Source organism: Calidris pugnax, unplaced genomic scaffold (genome assembly GCF_001431845.1).
Source record: "Calidris pugnax isolate Ruff unplaced genomic scaffold, ASM143184v1 scaffold188, whole genome shotgun sequence".
NCBI lineage: Eukaryota > Metazoa > Chordata > Aves > Charadriiformes > Scolopacidae > Calidris > Calidris pugnax.
In genome coordinates, this window is record NW_015091257.1 from 2,447,354 (window position 1) to 2,467,387 (window position 20,034).

Here is a 20,034-nt window from a genome sequence, read left to right on the forward strand (position 1 = left end):
TTCACCGCCCTTTTTTTCAAAAAAAATTAAAGAAAATGACCCAAGTAATTACAGGATTTTCATCCTGGCATTGGTCTCAAGCAAAGCTATGGAACAGCTGATCCTGGAATAGATTAATACAAATGTAGAGGATAGTATAATTAACACCAATAAATATTCATTCTTAGAAACTAAATCCCATCAAGCTGGCTCAATATCATCTTCCAAGCTTATATATTTGTGGTGATATAATGTACCTTTGTAAGACATGTCACTTGATGCAGTATGACATTTTGATTAAGAAGCTACAACGATAAGAAAATCATTGTGACTCATATAAAATTATTAAATTTTGACTACCTGGTAAGATTCAAAATGTAGCTAGAAAAAACATTATTCATCAGGGCCTTCTGTTGAGATGCTGTCTTCTGGCTTCATGCTATTTAATAATTTTTGTTAATGATGGAGAAGCAATCATAACATTAAGGCTTATTGCCTTTATAGGTGACACAAAGGATGAGGGAACAATCAATAATAGATACAAGTCATGATAGAATGTAGTTCAGATAGCTTGGGAGTCTGGATTCAAGTGCTTATAGGCATTTCTGTACTTCAGAACATGCATTCCTTATCAAAGCATGAATTTAGGATTGAAGCCTGTGGATTTTGCTTTCCCAGAATTGGAGACTTACCATTCTCGGTGCTGCAGGTTTGTAGGCTCTGGGACATTTCTTGTCAATTAAGAGTTATTTTAAAATACACTTCTTGTTTGAAGGTATGGCCAAAATACTGATCACAGATTTTGGATATGTATTCAGAGAGAGATTATTGTCTAGAAGAAGGGCATTTATGTTGTCTCTATATGTTATGTTTATGTAGGTGCTGTTGAAATAAGACCTAATTCTGATGGCTGCACTTCAAGAGTAATTTTGAGAAGTTGTGGATTGCACAAAAGATTCAGAAGATTTATTAGAGACTGGAAAGTATTCCTTGTGTTAAGAGGCCATAAATTTTTATCTTGAAGGATTAAGGGTAGTTAAGTACCATCTCTAAATACCTGCATGAGGAAAAGAAAACTGGTTAAAAAAGGATTCTTCAGTCTAGCAAAGATGTATTAAGATTCAAGGTCTGAGGTGATGCTAGATAACTACAGACTAAGAAAAACCCACCTGTTTTCACAGTGAGAGTAGTGAAGCATTGAAAGAACTTCAAGGGTTACAGTGTAATTCTATTGCTGGAAATCTATAAATAAAAATATAAATAAAATATAAATAAAAATAGAATGCCTTTCTAAAAGTTGTTCCACGTTATCCATAACTTTTGGGTTTGCAGCAGTGATTGCTTCAGGAAAATCTCATATCATGCAGAAAGTGAGACCAGATAATCACCATAGCCTCTTCCAGGATGCAACATGATCAACCAGTATGGGCTTCCAACAGTGAGATGCTACTTAAAGCTTTCTAAAGATCACAAGAGCATATGCTAGGGACAACTGAGGTGGACTAGATGTCAGTATGGATAGGAAGAAACAGGTTACCCATTCCATAAGTGGATAAAAGATGTCACAGTACAGTGACAATGGTGAGGCCAAACTCATGAACATTTTAATTGAACAAAAAGAATATGTGGTCAAGCAAAATGTTGCATTTCTATTAGTATTTTTTTTTTAAATGTGTAAAACTAAATTCTGAGGAAGAAAAAAGGAGCATTTTATTTGAAAATGTTGAAATGGGATTTTTTGATAGCTAATTGGAAGCTATTTCAACTGATTTTGGAATTACAAGCTCACCAAATCCATTCCTATGGGACTTCATAACAAACTTCAGTACAAAGAGGCCTTCTCCCAAAAAAAACAGCTGTTGTGAGTTAAAAATTCAGTCTAGAAATAAATGAGAAGTGATCAACACTGACAGATGACATAAACCTGGGGGTTCCCAGGCATGATACGGTGCTTATTAAGAGCAAAATGAATGTGAGAGTCATTAGTGTTGTATATTCTCAGACCTCCTACAGTATTTGGTGCTCTGTGGAGCATGAAGACTGTTCTGTTTGAAAAGCTCCCCATCAATAAATGCCTTTTAAAAAGATTCCTACACAAATGACACTCGTTTTCACTCCTATCATCCTTCTACTTTCACTGACATAAGCAGATATAGTAATTTATTATTTGTTTTTACCTCATGTGCGATTATTCACTTTTATTCTTCAAGCACAAAAGAAAACCTATATATAATAAATATCAACACTTCTTAGGAACTGTGAGTAATGGATGATGCATGCATGTATTTGTATATTGATTTTCTCTCAGATTGATGCATGAATGCAAGCGGAGATTATGTGGGTAACTTTTCTACTGTTAAGGCAGAAATCTAACTGGACTGGTAATCATGGATAGAAGTCTTGCTTATGGTGTTATACATTTTTATGCCCATTATGTGGCTTGATGAAACTGCATTTTTTAGAGGATTTTCCAATATTACTTGTACCTTACAAGAGCCAAATTAAAAATCCATTGTTTTCATTAGTACCCTATTTGAAAGAACATACGAGATGATACTTCATGTTGTAAAACAAAAATGTCATTATGCTTAAATGTAATAGGCCTGAACAGGCTGAGAGCAATTCTGATGCTTGTAATACTGCATAGATGAGTAAGAGGCTACAGCTTCACATAGCTTTTGTTGGAGGCGAGTATTACAGCAGTAAGACTAGGAAGAAGGAATAGGTGTATTTGGCAGGACAGCTTGTATAGGTATAGAAACACATAGTTGTACAAATAAATAAAACATTCTGGATCATGCCACCAAACACCATAATTTCCTTTTCTGTTTTCCAAGGTTTAATTTTTAGGATTAATTTTGGAGGTCAGTTGTGTTCATGGAAGTTGATCCATCTACCGAGCACATTCAAAGCATTCCAGACACTTAACAGAAGACATGGGCTACAGCTGCAGACACTGAAATGGATACAGCTGAATCAAAAGTAGCCATTTTTGAAAATGCCAGTATGGCATATCGGATAGGGTGGATATTGACTAGTCGGTTTCAAATGACTACAGAACACAAAGAATTTAAATGTTGAAACAATAGGTCTTTTATTTATTTAATTTCATTTCCTCATGAAAAGTTCCAGTATACAACCTGTGTATGCCAGGAATTCTATTAAAAAAAAAAAAAATCAATACAAAGAAATTAGATCTTTGAATGAATTCATAGTTTTTCCAGATTTAATACTGAATGCCAAAATCAGAGGGTGAAATAACTTCACTTCCTGGAAACATAGTCATTAACTTTTAAGTGCAGGCAATAGCTCAGTTAACATACCTGTCATTTTACAAAAATCTTTTAAAAATGCTGCTTGCATCAAAGAAAATGAAAGTTCACTGTCTAAGGAAGAACAAGCAGACAAAAATTTTTGAGGGTGATGAAAAGAATTTATAGCTTCCAGTAAAAATACATTCCTCAATATTATATTCCTCTTGTTTTTACACAAGAAAAAAAACAACCCACAACTTAATGTCTTTTAATTTTCATAAGTTGGGGCAAAGTCTTAGTCTTACTTGACTTTAAAAAGTCTGTTGCCTTCAGTCAGCCTGGGATTCGGTCTTTGCTTTTTACACTCTAATCTGTCAATATTTGATTTCTATTATGCGTGCTTATGAATATGTATATACTTATAATTGAACATGATTTCTACAAGCACAAACAATGCTGTTGGCGTTGAGTTTCTCTTTTTCACTGTATACTGGTATAGTAATTTGTCTATGATAATGGGAAACTTAAGCAATGAATTGGCATTCATGGTGTGCATGCATTTCTGGAAAATCTACTGTTCAAGTGTAAGTGCTGAAATCCAGATCTGGGCTATGCTGTACTTGTACATGCACACAGGTTCACACACACACACAGACATGCCCCAATAATGCCAAAGGTAATTATGAAGTCAAAACCAGAGATCTTTGGACACAGGGAGCTTTTTTGTTCTCTGTTTGTTCTATATCTACTATATAAGATCCCTGCCTGCAACCGGACATCTCATACCTATTATGGCAATACGTATAAAAATGACACCTCTGAAGGTCTGCATGCATTTCTTGTGTGATTAAACAGGCAGCTGATGTAGAAATTATGTATGTTTGAGTGCCTTTTACCACTCCAAGAGCAGTCAATTTATTTGGGATGAGGTGCAAACAAGTTTCACTGCTGTACATATGCTCCCATCAAAGCACGTTATCTTGGTTATCTTGGTATCACCATGAAGATACCTAAATGCCAAAGCAGCATAGAGGAATCTAAGTCCTTAAGTGACAGCATGACCTCAACCATTTTGTTCTTCCTTTTGGCTTGGAAGCACTTGTCCTAGAATGCCATGGAGCAAAGATTATTCCTGGAAATGAAAACTTTTGATGCATGATGATTGACACACTTTGGAGATGTCAGAATAAGCTTGCGATAAGTCCTCATCATTTCTTCATTGTTTATAAGGATGCTGAAAAAGATAAAGGCATTTTCAATTATGCTTTCATGACTCTCATTCCTTCTACATTTCTCTTCAAGAGAACTGCAAAATCCTTGTGTTTTCTGTTTTAATAATAGCTCCTTTTGAAGCCAAAACCAGCTGTAAGGGCATTCAGTTGTTTCTTCTACCATTTAGCTTAGTTTTTGGATCTTCCAAAGTTCAAAGCTCATTCATAGCTGGACTGGCTGGAGATCAAGTCATGTTAGGATGGCATAGCAGCTTTGTAGACAGACCAGCTGCTAAGGTGTTAGTAATAGGCAGCGAAATTTAAGAAATCCTGATCCACCTGTTTTTATTTTAGTAATGCTAGTAAGAAGATAGCTTGAACTTCCACTGGACATGTTTCTGAGGGGTTGAGATTATGGCCTGGGATGTGAAGAGGTCTAGTTCACATGACTCTTCTGGCTGATTTGGAAGAAAATTTCTACTCTGAATGAGGCAGGGTTGGGTTTCATATCACAGTCTCTGTTTCTACCTGATTATCAGTTCAGATATTCTTTCTAGATAGTGCAAAATCTGGAACCTGAAACCATCTCTTGAACCTGCAACTTGCACATTCGCAGTTGACACCAACACTGCCATGATAGCATGCATCACTTCCAAAAAATCTCTTGTGAACATTTTGCAAAAACTTCTGTATACACTGACTTTGATGAAAACTTTTTTTTTCAATAGTTTTATTTGTTAGCTGTCTGACCAATGCATTCAACAACAGGAGTGGTCTCCTGCTTGAGCTGATTGTTTTCAAATATTACAGTTCTACCCTGATAAATGTCTGTAAATGAAGGTATTTATACATGCAAGGACATTGTCCTGGATGACTGATAGGCAGTGGCCAAACCAGTAGGAAATTTTTAGCTTACTAAGAAAGCAGATAAACCTAGTTCAGGAAAAAAAATAATGGAGCCTTGGGAAGCAAAGATCAGAAAACAGGTTGGGAGGAAATGAAGAGTGAATGGCAGGATTAAATAGTGTCTGCTCTTGGCTTCTAAATAAAAATAAATTTCTTTATAAAAAAAAGCACTGAAGATTAGAAATTTAGTTTGCTCACTATTAAGTAAATTTACTAATAAGGAAGATGCTTCAGTGTACTCTCTGTGGTCTTGCTGATCAACAAAATAATAATTGTGACACACTGTACGAGTTCTCACTCTAATGACTAGGACTTTTTTCTATAATCAAACTCTCATAATGACATGGATAAATTCTGCCACTCCTCATTATTCTGAACTTCTAGTCATGGACAATTAGTGTGTAACCTTCACTTACATACCGAAATTGCTCTGCATGTGCACTGTAGTTTCGTATTGCAGTCTTTGTAAAGTCATTATTTGTTGAACTTTTTTGTAAGATAATTGGAATTGTAACACTTATTAACCTCAGAGTATAATGACAGGATAAATGAATATGTGTAATAAAATAGTACAGCATGGTTTGAGTAAATAAATTATTTACAGGATATCATTTTATATTTTTTAAAGATTTTCTTAAAATAACCAATTGCACTCTGCTTAAACATGTCACGTTTAAGGGAGCTGTTCTTGGTGCAATGTAGGCAAAATTCTGGAAATTCAGCCAACCATGTCTTCAAAAGACAAAGGAAGTAGACTATAGACTAGCATTGTTCACTAAAATCCACAGCAGTTATTCCTTTAAAAATCATTATTGTTATAAATAGTGTCCTACTTTCAAACTAGAAACTTAGGCTAATGTAAGTCCTATGGGTCACAGACAGTAGTCATCTTGGTTTCATGGGAAGCATTCCTACACTATTCCTGTTATTCCAGATTTGCTGCCTCAAGGAGCATCTTTTGCTCTCATTATAGAAAACTGGTCAGGCACTATTTTGCCTCAAGGTAATTTTCATTATTTTAGTGAATTGACGGTCTGATGGTTCAGTCAAAACTTAGTTTGCCTTCCTAGGAAATTATTTAATCTGTTAAAAATTAGAACTCCTCTCCAGGTTTCAAAATGAAGATTTTTCATATTAGCTATTCCAGTGGTCCCTAGCTAGGCAATCACTGTGTGATTACTTTTAAATCAAGTACTCTGATTTAATGATACAAAGTTTGGAAGGAGGTTTTTCTCATCTTGCCTGCACTGCAGGGCTTTGTCACACAATCAGCCCCAGCCCTTCTTTTAGCAGTGGCAGTAATGGCAAGTGGAGCTCTGAAGGTTGGCAAAGGAGCAAGGAGGCACTGTGCAGGGTTCTTGAAAGCTTTTTCTCTTCTGTGGGCTGCTCATGCCTGCAGGATATACAGAATGAATTCTAGGTCAGGTCTTTTAGAAGAAAGGAGGGTTCTTTGTACACATTATTTTGTGTGTGTAGAGAAGGTCAGAAATGTGTGTACCATGGCTACTTCCCTTTAAGCTGCAGAAAAGTGCTTTTAGATACATAGAGAATAATTACTTCTGGAAGGAGTAATTTAGATAATAATAATAATAATAGTGCAGTTTGTAGTGCAACAATGAAAGTAGCCACAGCATATCCATGCTGGCTCTTCTATATGCAAAGAGACAATTCAGGAATCTCAAGAGAAGCTGACTTGGCTGAGGATAGGAGAACTGAAGTGGTAATTTAGTTTAAAATTGTAATTTACTGTAGCTATTAAAAAAATGCATTTAGTACATATTGTGCAGAAACATGCTTGCCTTTGACAGTAGTCACAACATTGGTGCTTCCAGTCAGGGTTCTGCATTCAGCAGTGGCAATTTCCTCCTCCTACTAAGCATTGCCATCTGCATTCATCGTCTCTTGAGTTGCATCCTCACTAAGCACGATCAGAGTACTGTAGGAGAACCAGCAAACTCTCCTCCTACTTCCACTTCGCATTGGTAATTTCATTGAACTAAACTGTTCTCCCAGTCTCTTGGTATATTATCTGTCAGTGTGTCCCTGTAAGTTAGCATACAGCACAGAGGGTACAGTATATAAGTCCATATGCACAGCTGCTGCCTGTATGACTGGGTCTGCCTTCTTCATTGTGAGGATTTTTGTATGGATCTCAGACAAAAAAATGCAGGCACTCACTATCCTAGGATTTCATCTAGGAAGCAAAGAAGGAAGAAAGGAAGGAAGGGAGGAAGGGAGGGAGGGAGGGAGGAAGGCAGGAAGGCAGGCAGGAAGGCAGGAAGGCAGGAAGGCAGGAAGGCAGGAAGGCAGGAAGGAAGGAAGGAAGGAAGGAAGGAAGGAAGGAAGGAAGGAAGTATAGCAAGCAAAGGAGGAGTTGGGCATGTCCTCAAGGAAGAAGACGAAAGAAGGCAAGCAGGAAGGAAAGAAGGAAGGAAGGAAGTACAGCAAGCAAAGAAGGAGTTGGGCATGTCCTCAAGGAAGAAGACATCAAGTTTAACAATGAAACAAAGGAGGAAAATAACTCAAATACACTTTGAAAGGTTAAGAAGGTTATTATATTCATCTAAAATAACCATAGCACCCTCACAGGAGTGTCTCAATTTAGCTTTCACCATGGAATCAAGGGGTGTGATTGACTTCTTGGATCATCCGTAAGCGTCTACAATGTTTTTGTCTACATCTGAGCCAATCACTCTCCTTTTTTAGACACAGGAGAGAAATGGAAATGTTTTGGGCACAGTCTCCTCCTTCTAAACTATACCTCTAAGATTAGACAAACCATATACTAAAAGTGCCAATTTCTCTTCATTAAATATAGAAAGGAGGCCACAGTGTGCACGTCATCTGTATAATTTACCCTCTAGATGTCTAAAATCAAGGCAAACGAATCCTGCCTGAAAGATACTGAATCAGTTCATGACCAAATGTGATGATGTACTCTCTATGTCATTTAATCTCTGCCTCAGTTCAAGTGTGCAAAACAGTTGAAATGTGCGATAATTCTCTCCCAATCTCAGTTTATTGGCTTTATTTCAGAGACCTGGAAGCAGTGACTCTACCTTACTTTCCCAGAATCTTACTGCCCAGTATCTAGCCCCATTCTCATTTGCTGTGCTGGATATTACGATCATACTATTCAGGGGAGCAGTGACCTGTGTGTTTACTTGAATTGTGTGTCATATGTCACTGTGCACAATTAGAAATCTCTGGATTGCTTTGTTTTATAGCATTCTCAAGCAGTTTATCCATAGATGTGCAGTGCTAGATACAATAACTGAGTACGGGAAATGAAAAGGCTCAGCACATTTCCTATAGTCTTTGAGTTCCCTTTTTGTTCATCCTTCTGCCTTGACAGTGTTTGAAACATTATAACTTTTTTCCATGGTTCTTGGGTTGGTTCTTGTCAGTAGAAGCACTGGTTAACACAGCCTCTGACTCCTTACACCTGTTTCAATGAAATGTTCTCAGTTGCTGAGGTGTAAATCTTTCTTTGTTGCAGAAACCAGACCAGGAAACTGATGTAGTCTAACTATAAGCCAGCAAAATCAATGGTTCTAACCCACGTCAGTTCCCTTGTGCCATTTCCTGCATGGAGAAAAGTGCTGGGGATTAGTGGAATGAAAATAACCCTTAGCCCGTGAACAACCCACAAGGCTCACTATGTCATGACGTACTGCAGTATTTCTTACTTGTAACAGAAGTGAAGTCTTTCATTAAAGCTCTGCCCCATAATGCCAAATACACAAGGATTTTGAAATGACTGCCCAGCTTCTTGGGGTCACATGATTTTTACTGGCACAGTACTCTTGAAAATGTACACATTCCTCTAACAGAGGCATGATGGAAGCACCCACAGGCTTACCAACCTCCTCCAAATATATCTATATGAAACCGGTGTACTTAACACAGAAACTTTTCCTTTTGATTCGTTGTTCTAAGTTTCTCTCCCCAAATTCAACCCTCAGATTTTTGTTTACCTTTGACTGCCTAGCTTATGGTAGTTCATTCATTTTGCAGTGGCCTTCAAGGATTCTTTGGATGGAAGTTATTCTTACTGAATTAATTTATTTTCTATGTAATATTTAGTTATAGTCGAAATATCAACCATATTAAATGCTTTTGTTCATATGCTTCCTGTTACTAGAAGACTAAGCTTTAATTTGTCTGAACTCCTAATAAATCCGCTATGCCTCTGCTTGGGTGAGTAGTATGTATGTTCCTTGGGGGATTAGTCCCTCTGTGCTACTAATTTCTTCACTCTTCTGATGGTTTGCTGTAAGAGAACATACTTACCTACCTATTGCAAACAATACCTTCTGCAAATATTGTATTCTATGAAGTCAAGGCTTGCAACAAGAAGCAATATAATTTATTAGGTCAAGTCTTATGTAGTCTGACAAAACTCCATAAAAGTTCTCAGGCATATAAACTCTTCTTCACATCTGAAATGGAAGCAACATACTTCAAACAAAGTAGAGAAATTGGTCTCGGTTCAGTTTCATTAATGCTAATCACTCTGATGGTCTGAGAGAAAAGGATAGTTAAAATCTGTGAAGCTGAGGAAGCTGTTAGTAAGGAGAGAGGTGATAAGGTCAGTAGCCTCTACTGAGTAGAGACAGAGGGACAGATTATTATCCCCTGTGAAGTCACAAGGGTTAGCAGAAGAGATACTGTGAAGAAAATCATGTAACGTGAGGTAAACTAGCCTCTTATTGAGCTCTTGATTTCATGATTCTTAGTATCCAGCAGGATAATAAGCTTTATATCCAGGTTCACCTTCTGAAGGTTTACAGATACTACAAGTGACCACAACTGCTTTGAAATGGTGGAATGCTGACAGACTCTTGACTTTTAATGATGTGTCCTTTAAAAGCATGCAGTCTGACCTCTCTCACCAGCATTGAGGCTCTAGTGTCTATAAATGACTTCTTATGTAAAGACATACGCCTGTGCATGCTATGCTTGCTATAAAGACCCTAATTCATATTTCAAAAGACAATAGAAGTCACTCAGATCTGAAATTAGGGCAGGGAAGATACAGCTTGCAGAAGGAGAGATTTTGTGTGGGCTGGTTACAGAAGCTGGTGAATGATAGTAGCTTCGTATTTGTAGCCATGGAACCATTCAGAAATATCCTCTGGAAAGCCAAGATGCCTTTCAAAAATTTACTCATCCAGAATGATTACTGAGAGCCTCTTCCTGTCCAAATAGGTCAACATTTCCACAGAGACCTAAAACTAAAGGAAATTAAAATAGAAAGGTTTTTTTCAGTTCTATTTTACATGAGCATTGCTGCACAGATGCTCTTGAAACACTAAGAAATATTTCATACGCAGTGTTATTATGAAACTCAAAAAATTAGCAATTCAATGAACAATCATCTGTATCTCACCACAATATCATTTTATTTTCTTTGCTATTATTGCAGGTGATTATGTAGTCATGACTATATACTTCGACTTAAGTAGAAGAATGGGATACTTTACTATTCAAACATACATTCCCTGTATATTAACAGTTGTTCTTTCCTGGGTATCCTTTTGGATTAAAAAAGATGCCACACCAGCAAGAACAGCATTAGGTAAGTTGTTAATAATTCCCTTTTCTGCTTTTTATCTTTTTTTTGGTAGTTCCTACACTATCATTTGAAAATGTCATCTTCCTTTCAAAGAGACCACTAGCTGTATGCTGTGGATTATTGCCAGCATGTCTTGCAGACCCAGATCTACTTATCACTGAAGCCTCTGGTTTTCTGCCTTTAACAGGATAATTAAAAGTAAACTACCCTGACCCTTTGGAATGACACTGCCACCTATTTTGCATAATGTTCTAAAATTAATGTCTGTCTCCTTTTTCTCACTATGATATTTTAGTGACATTTTTGAAGAATAAATTAATTGCACTGCTGGCTTCCTTCCCTTCTGAAATTTTCCCCCATGGGGCATTATGTCTTATGTATACAGAAAACTGTGGGATATAATAATATTAACTCATTCAAAGTATTTTAGCTTGCATACTTGAAGTTAAGAGCCACACTAGGTGTATAGATATTTTTCATAGATTGTGGAGATTTATGTTGGTGTAGGTTTTCCATCAGCTCATTCATGTCAGGACCAGCATGTACATTTTGGCATTGTGCTTTAGGATACACTTAGAAACGTTGACCATTTATTCTTATGTCTATGGGAAAACCTGCAGGTTTTGCCAGCACTGAGGGCATAGGGCTACATAATAGTCAATTATAGGAGTACATCGGAACTGAAGGAAAAACATTTTAATCCACACTGTGGTTGCCAGGGCTGCAAATACAAACTGATTCAGAAATCTACCAGTCAAGCAAAAAGGGGAGACTGTCTCAAGGTTTATGTGTCTGTTTCCAAGCGTAGAGGTTACCACTCCCCGTTATTCATTGCTTCCTCCTGCTGGAGTCTGTCACTATTTCCAGTCAACCAGATGGGCCCTATAAATCATTTCAATTTGAAAGAACAAATTATTAAAAACTGACTTGCTTGACTTTTTGGACTGAAACCAGATGGGAAGCATTCATAGGAGCGACTGAGTGCCCAGGTTTGGGAGGGTGATACTGCTGTGAGGAAAGAGTGGAGAACAAGGGATGCAAACAGGTTGGAGGACACATGAAGACAGCTTGCAGCAGGCACAGTGTTCACAAGTGCTGCTGAGTGCTGGCAAGCCTTTATTCAACCACAGTATAGGTGTACAAACCACCTCTGTCTCCCACTCCCCTAAACACCTGACCAGTGGTCATGAGGACTTCTCAAACTTTTTAATCCAAGTAATTAATCACTTACCAGGAATGACGGTTACTTGTATGCGAATCCACTTCTCTTAGCTCTTTTCCAAACACTACGTAGAGTTGTTCTACTTGATCTCAGGAGGAAGACAGCTTGTTTGACAATGCAGCGTTTATACAGTTGTTCAAAATGACATATCTTGTTTCTCTCTGTCTCACCTGCACTAATAAATCTAAGCAACCACCAGTTTTGAGGGTACTGCGGTTTTTAGCATAAACCCCATGAAAATGAAAATAATAATAAAGTGCTAAAGAGTCTTTGAAGCCCATTCACACTGAGTGAGATTTTAGCTGCTAAGTATCGCAAACATGTCCAGAAGTCTGATCCCATTTTCTAAATCTTTCAGTCATACAAAAAACATACAGTCATCTATTCAGGGTTACAAGGCCCAGGTTACAAACATTTTTCCTCCCAAAACTTTTAATGCTTCAATACCTTTATAGTAACTTTCAGCTGAATGACAGAAGAAATACGTTACCAAAAATATTCTCTAAGTGTAACTCTCTCACTAGTCACAGCTTTATTTAAACAATGAAGATATATGCCAGCCATTCTTCTTATAATCCTTAGGCATCTTCCTTGGGGGAAGTTGTATCAACTTCAATTCTTAGTGAGTGACAAGAGGCATCCTTCCAAACTGGGAGCAGCTCAGAGACTTGGAGCTATGCAGCAGGATCAGCAGAAAGAAAAGTATCAGAAAACCTGTAATAAGACAACTCCATGACTTGTTCACACTTTACAGATAATACTGCATTAAAACTCATTTTGTGTGAGATCAGCACAAGACCACAACCTGCTGGATTTGCTCCAGGAATTTGTAAAATTAATAAATGTAGCACTTCTGACCATTATAAATCATGTGGCATCACTTGCGTCCAGTTCTCTGACGTTATTTTCCAAGAAAGGAATATTCAGTTGTCATTCCTTTCATGTGAGTGTCAAAGTGCCGTTAGACTGTAGCTCCAGCAACACAACGGACCCTAAGACTTACAGTTATTCTGTGACCCACTCCAGTTCCAGGACAGCACAAAGATGACACAAAGGTGAGGCCAGAGCAGCTGTATGACTGCCTGTTCCTGGCTGTGTAGACTTACTTCTGATGGCCAGAAAATTAAGCAATAAAATCATAGAATGGTTTGGGTTGGAAGGGACCTTAAAGATCATCTAGTTCCAGCCTCCCCTGTCATGGGACACCTCCCACTAGACCAGGTTATTCAAAGTCCCATCCAGGCTGGCCTTGAACACCTCCAGGGATGGGGCATCCACAACTTCTCTAGGCAAACAGACCCCTACCGTATTTCTCTGCTGAAATCCTTTCTTTTTAAATTGGGTGATTCAGTGGAGATAAAGAAGGATTGACCATGCTCCATCTTTTTTAACTAGGTCCATCTGTGTGCGTAGAGTCACATACCATCCATTTGTGTTATCCTTCATAATGCTTAAGAGAAAAATGAGAAAAGGCATTTAATAGTTTGCATTACTAATTTTTTGGAAGCAGTTTTCATACCCTGTCCCTGAGGGAAGTTCCTCAGACCACACAGCTCTGTTTTCCAATTAACACGGAAGTAGGTTAGATCACTAGTCACAACAGTGTGACTCTCTCTGCCTCACTCCCTCAACCAGAGGGAACTTCAGATAAAAACTATATTCATATACTGAGGTCATGAATTTGAAGTAAGAACATACAAATGAGATGTTCCAAGGCTGTGATTCTGTGATTCAATGGCTATTGTGACTAACTCCTACAAATCTGATGAAGAATTAAATTGCTAGGCTAAAATATAATATTTTATAAATAAAATCAAGTAACAAGAAAATAATATATACATGAATCATCTCTTCTTGTGCAAATTGTCTTGTTGCTCCCTAAAGGGCAGTGGCCTGTTGACTCTTGGGTAGCAGTAAGCAGATGTTCCCAGTTTACTGTAGGTCTGCTTGTATAACACAACCTATAAATCTGTCTGAACAACAGCTCACATCCACATTTGGATAGTGGCACATGGTGAAATTGTGAGTAATACAGCCAAAGGCAAACTGCTGAAATTTTCCTGCTAATTACTTGAAATGAGCTGTAGACTCAGTGCACCAAACCTGCCTCAAGTATAGCTGCATTAATGTAAAGGGCTAGCATTAGGGAAATATTTTAATTTCTGAATTTAATGAGTAATTTCCTAAGCTATCGACAACTACTCACAGATACATGAAGGACAGGTTTCGCCCCTTTCTCAATAACAGTAAGTAATAAGCTATTTCTGTGCTGGAAAAAATGTAAATACAATTGGGGTATTTATCTGTGAGGGAAAAATTAGACTATAAGTATACTTTCAGCAGAACTGTCCAGTTTTTTGTTAAAAAACTTGGCATCATAGCTCTGTTTTCACATGTTTTTTGAGGTACTGAGGCCCAGAGTGGCAACATGACTCAGTTCAGGTCATCTGAAGAGTCAGTAGAAAACTGGGAATAGAAGTTGAGTGTTGTATGAGAACTCTGTGTTTTCTGATCCCTGGGTATTCTGTCCTCTGTTCAATGAGGGGGGGGGGGAAGGGGTTTTTGCTGCTTTTGCTTATCTCTAGTAATCAAAATTATCTTCTCCCAATGCTCAAAGTCAAGAATAGCCAGCAAGTGTCTGAAGAAAAGTTATGATCTGTGAAAGAATAGTTTGTATTCCTTGAAGATGAAGGGAGGAAGTAAACCGAAGCTTTTATCCCATTTTCCCCCTGCTTTTTCAAAATGGGTATAACGTGATGTGACTAGGCAGTTATTACAGAGCAACTTCAAACTGCACTTTAAAACAATACAGTAGGTATTAAGGCCAGCAGTATGTTGATGTAAAAGATACAGTTGATGTCTGATAAAAGATGAACATTGCTCTCCTTGTCATTCCATTTTAAGCTCATTTGCTAAAAAAACAAGGAAATTATCAAAACAGGTGTCACACTAGAAAGGTGGAGAAATTAAGTTTATAAATGAGTGATGGCATAGTACACATTTTCCCCAGCGTTTCATCAATGTACTCTTAGGAAAATAAAAAATGAGCCTCACTGACCAAAATGTTTCTAAGACTGAAGCTTCTGCTACCTCACTTTGCATACTGTAGTCCAGTAAGCAGCTTTCAAACAGTAAAAAGTTTATATATCTGTTTAGGGCAATGATCTAAAGTTTAAAGAGTTCTCATGCATTATGTATCCCTGCATCATTTGATCTCCCAGACAGCCCTTTTTGATTTATCAAATAGCATCTTTGCTATGGAATTTGCTCAGAGAATATAAATGTCACAAAACGGTATTTATACACAAACTTGTAAGCTCCCACTTACACTCTTCTACCTGAAAAATCTGAAGCTAGGTTACTTCAAAGCTGATATTAAAATTCTGTTGAAATAGTTTGTTCAAGAGCATTGTGAATTTCAATAACAGATGCAAAGCTCACTTTACCACACGAGCCTCCCCAAAGTGAGAGACTTAACAATTTCATCTGGCAAGGCTTATTGCATTTGAAACTACTCAACAAACTGAATTTTCTTAGCATGAGAGATAAAATGAGCTAAGGGAAGAGAAACTAGATATTCTCTTTGGAAATAATGGGTGCTGGCATTTGTTCATATATGTGCATCTGTATTTTCCAACTTTTAAGTATATAGGAATACATATCCATCATCATACACCTTCTTTCTGTTTCCTCTCTGTATATATCCCCATATAACTTATTTTAATATTTTAAAACTTGTGTCGATGTGTCAGATGTAAAATTGATTTAGTGGGTAAAATTTTTATTATTTCAAAAACTCATTGCTTGTTTGTGGTGTGATCTGGAAACCAAGTCCCTGCCTCAGCTTAAATGAAGAATGATGCTTTTCTATTGGATTTCATGTCATAAAAATATTTTGTATAAATAATAAAAGTCAAAATGTGTTTGTTTTACCTTTGGATGTTTCCGCCTATGTGCTCAGCAATGTTTTTTCATGGCTTTGCTGTAATTTGAAATGAATTGTATAAATCAGAAAATATGATGGCTTGTGATAACATTAAACTTTCCTTTCCCCAGGGTTTTATGTTCTGGTAGCAAAGTGTGATTTGTTGTCAAAGAGACTGAGGATGCACACTATTCATATCTTAAAATGAAAATAAATCTTACACCATTGATTGCTGTGTCTATAAATTTAGTGGAACCTACTTTCTTTCAATCAGCTAAAATTAGTCTGGAGCCATCCAAAACTCCCAGATTTTGTATCGGTGAGACATTTGCAACATGATTTACTGGGCTGGTTTTGCTTAGTTGTCACCTATTGCTTCTAGGTTTTCATGGTCTCAAGCATGATTCAGGTAGGCATTTCAAATTTTGGTTAAGGCATGGATATAGCATTTAGGCTGAGCTGAGGACTTCTGTATTTAAGCACAGACACTAATGGCAATTTTTCTTTTACTTTTCTGCCTTCTTGTCCATAGTCACTTTGGCAGCTGGCAGTCATTTCAGACACTTGCACAATACCTCTTGTCACAAATAATACAAAGTTATACCTCCATTTCAGTAAAAATAGAGGAAAAATATTACATTGTCAATACAGCATTCAGTAGAAAAATTGCAGACCTTTGCAAAAAAAAAAAAAAAAAGGTTTTGAGCACTGCAAGTGGTTTTTTTTTCTTTTATTTCTTCTTATTAATAAAAAACTGTCCTAAAGTAATCTGAGATCCTTTCACAAGATGAGCAGGAAATGAAAACATTCCCTAGAGTCCAGGTAAAAAGGACATTGTATATTGTGTTTGAAGAAGACTTTAGGCTTTGAGGAATTTTTTAAAGGTAGTAAAATACTGAGAGCTGCTTTTTGTTTTGTTTTGATTTGTTTTGTTTTGTTTTTGGGTAGTGGACATTTAAGAAATTCAATTATTTATTATTCATTGTAGAAGAAAGTTGAGGACCAGGCAATAATATGCCTGCTGGCTCTTCCAAGGACTTTCTGAAGATTTGAATAGGGAGGGGTATTCTTGTGAATCTCTGTGGTTTCTATCAAATGCTACAAATCAGAGATGGGCATTCCTTCATAAACAGAGAGTAGTCAAAAGTAATCCACAGATATTTCTTTCTCTCCAGAGTGTCATTTGTGAGAAATAATTTTACTATAAGGCATAATTTCAGTCATCCCCTGCCATTTCAAACACTGTGTACCATTGCAAAATATCACTTTGACTATAAAAAGAAAGATTACCTTATGGTTATGTTGTTTTTAGAGCAGGTTCTCTCTTGAGGCTTATTTGAGTGAGAGCTTTATTTTTCTTCCTGAGCCATTGAGGAGTTTTATTTTTTTCCTTAAGAAGGCCTGCAGTTCATAAGAAATTATTAAAAACATCAGTCCAAAGCAGGAATGAAAAGACTTCTATTCCTCAGGCATGAATGAAGAGAAATTATATGAGTTACCAGCAGCCAAATAACTGATACCCCATAGATTTCATTCTAGGACTGGTTTTATTGTTTCAGGATATTTCACACTAAGTAATTCCCCTTATATTCATTATTGCTAAATCAATCTAAGATGTGGTGCTTTGTATGAATTAAAAAGGCTATTTCCATTAAAGTTATATCTGAAGTTTGTATAAGAGGTTGTTTTCTCTTACACAGAAGGAAAATAGCAGTGGAGGACTCCCAAGGAAGCAGAGGTGTGAAGACATATTTTTGAAATTCCTAGTCAGAACTTTGCAGCAAAATTTCTTTTCTTTTTCCCTCTCTTTTTTCTTTTCTGAACACAAAATTTTTCATGACAGCAGAACTGCTGTGAAAAAGACCACGTTTTCTTCACTGTTTTCTATGTTTCTTATTTTTTATTCTGGGTTTAGCTCTTTTCTGCTTTATACTTTCCTTCAAAAAATTCTTCATTCTCTCCTTCTCTCTCACTCCCATCTCCAACCTAACTAGGAGCAGAAGAAGGAAGAGATCAGGAAAAACATACTGAGAGGCATGGGAATGTCACTTCTGCAAAGATGAATATAAACAGATGAGGAAATCTTTGTTTACAAACTACTGGTGGTTCTACTGGTGTTATTTTTCATTATTTTTATACTAGTAAATGAAATTAATGAATTATTGGAATACCCTTTGGATTTCTGTTTTGTGTGGGTTTGTATGTTTTCCAGATTCTTCTGCAAGATGGAGAAGTGATGTTGCATATAATTAAATCAAGTTTCTCTCTGCAGGCATCACCACAGTATTGACCATGACAACTTTGAGTACCATTGCAAGAAAGTCATTACCCCGTGTCTCATATGTCACCGCTATGGATTTGTTTGTGACTGTATGCTTTCTATTTGTCTTCGCTGCTCTGATGGAGTATGCAACCCTCAACTACTACTCAAGTTGCAGGAAACCAAACTGTACTAAGAAGAAAAAGTCGGTAAGATGGGAGCAATTAAATTTGTTTTCTAGCACATGTCTGGCTCAGACAGCAGAGAATCACCCAATGACAGCCTATAATCCCATGATACTCTACTCCTCCGAGCTCTTCCCAGTTTGTGGTGCGATCTGCCCTGAAAGCTGATGGAAAATAGTTACCCACAGTAACAGCAGAAGCAATTATGTGCCTGTTGAGGGAGGTCTGTTCCTAACAGAAGCAGCCTGCTGACCATGAGGCAGCAACCCTGCCTACGCCTCTTTTGTTCTCCAATTACTGTGCTGGTAGTCATAAAGGACTCCCACTGAAACAGATTGCATAGCGTGTTATACAAATACAGGCACATCAATGTATATTCAAATGCATCTGCTATTTCATGGCTTATCAGGTCTAGAAATATTTATGAACTTTACAGAGGAGATTTCAGTGTCTCCACTGGGAACCAGCACTCATTTTCAGCCCTATGCACAAAGGGGTTTGTCCTAAGTACAAAACCAGAGAAGATCACTTGCAAAGGTGCATTTTTGGCCATAAAGACACTTCCAAGAGTAACACCCAGATACATTCAAAAGCTGTTTGTTTAGAATCAATTAAAACAATCGTGCAGGAAGAATTGCCTGGTGCCCACCATAATTGACTATGAGAATGAGAGAGGGTGGTATAATGGAAAACAAAATCTCAGTGTAAACATAGGGAAGGGGAAGCGGGCTGTCCACTCAAGATCAGTGGAAAATCTTATGTGTTTGAGATCAGTAGTTTGAGATGTTGCATGCCATTTTGCATAATAGCAGAAATAAGCACATTTGAAATCAGAAATACAAATGAAAAATGTGGAGGAGAAAATTGAAAAGAAGGCTAAATTCAGGGAATAATAGGTCATGAGGTAAAAAGGGATTGGATGAAGAGCTATAGAAAATTATTGAATGAAGAACTAATGAAAGAAAAGCTGAAACGAATATGGAATTAGAGAAAGCCTTAAAAGCCATAGACTTAGTCAATGAAAACTCCATTAAACCTCTAATAGCTTCTCGTAAAAATACATTGCACACAAAAGGAAAAAAAAGTGTTACCAACAGAAAGTATGAGACAATCAAAATGAACTTGCTGATGATCAAACTAAAATTGCCATCCTATAGAAAGACTGAGTGAAAAGGTCATGAGTGTCTTTGTGAGTTGGATGTATTTCCAGACATGTGAATGAAGATGAGGGAAAACTTGCAACATTAATGAGATTTAAATTAACTCAAGAACAAATGTTCACTTAGCTATTGTTTGCTAAATAAGTTTTAATAAATAAATAAAGGTTTAAAGTGAATGGAAACTAGGTGTGCATTCTGCTGAGGTTTCATGCAGTTTAAAAGTGTACAGAATATTTTTCTGAATATATAGAATACTCAGCATGAAGTGTGTTGTGGACAAATGCTTTTAAAAGCTTGACTTAAGGAATGCTATTGAACATTAGATGCGTATGAAAGAATAAGTATGGTTTTTTC

At 37.1% G+C, this 20,034-nt stretch overlaps 1 protein-coding gene across 1 annotated transcript in view; it reads left to right on the forward strand.

Moving 5' to 3' along the window:
- GABRG3 (gamma-aminobutyric acid (GABA) A receptor, gamma 3) overlaps positions 1-20,034 on the forward strand; it is a 322,700-nt gene that overhangs the window by 291,438 nt on the left and 11,228 nt on the right. The window contains exons 8-9 of the mRNA XM_014960137.1: positions 10,779-10,931; positions 18,348-18,544. Of these exons, the coding sequence (XP_014815623.1) occupies positions 10,779-10,931; positions 18,348-18,544 (350 nt within the window). The remainder of the gene's footprint in view (positions 1-10,778; positions 10,932-18,347; positions 18,545-20,034) is intronic.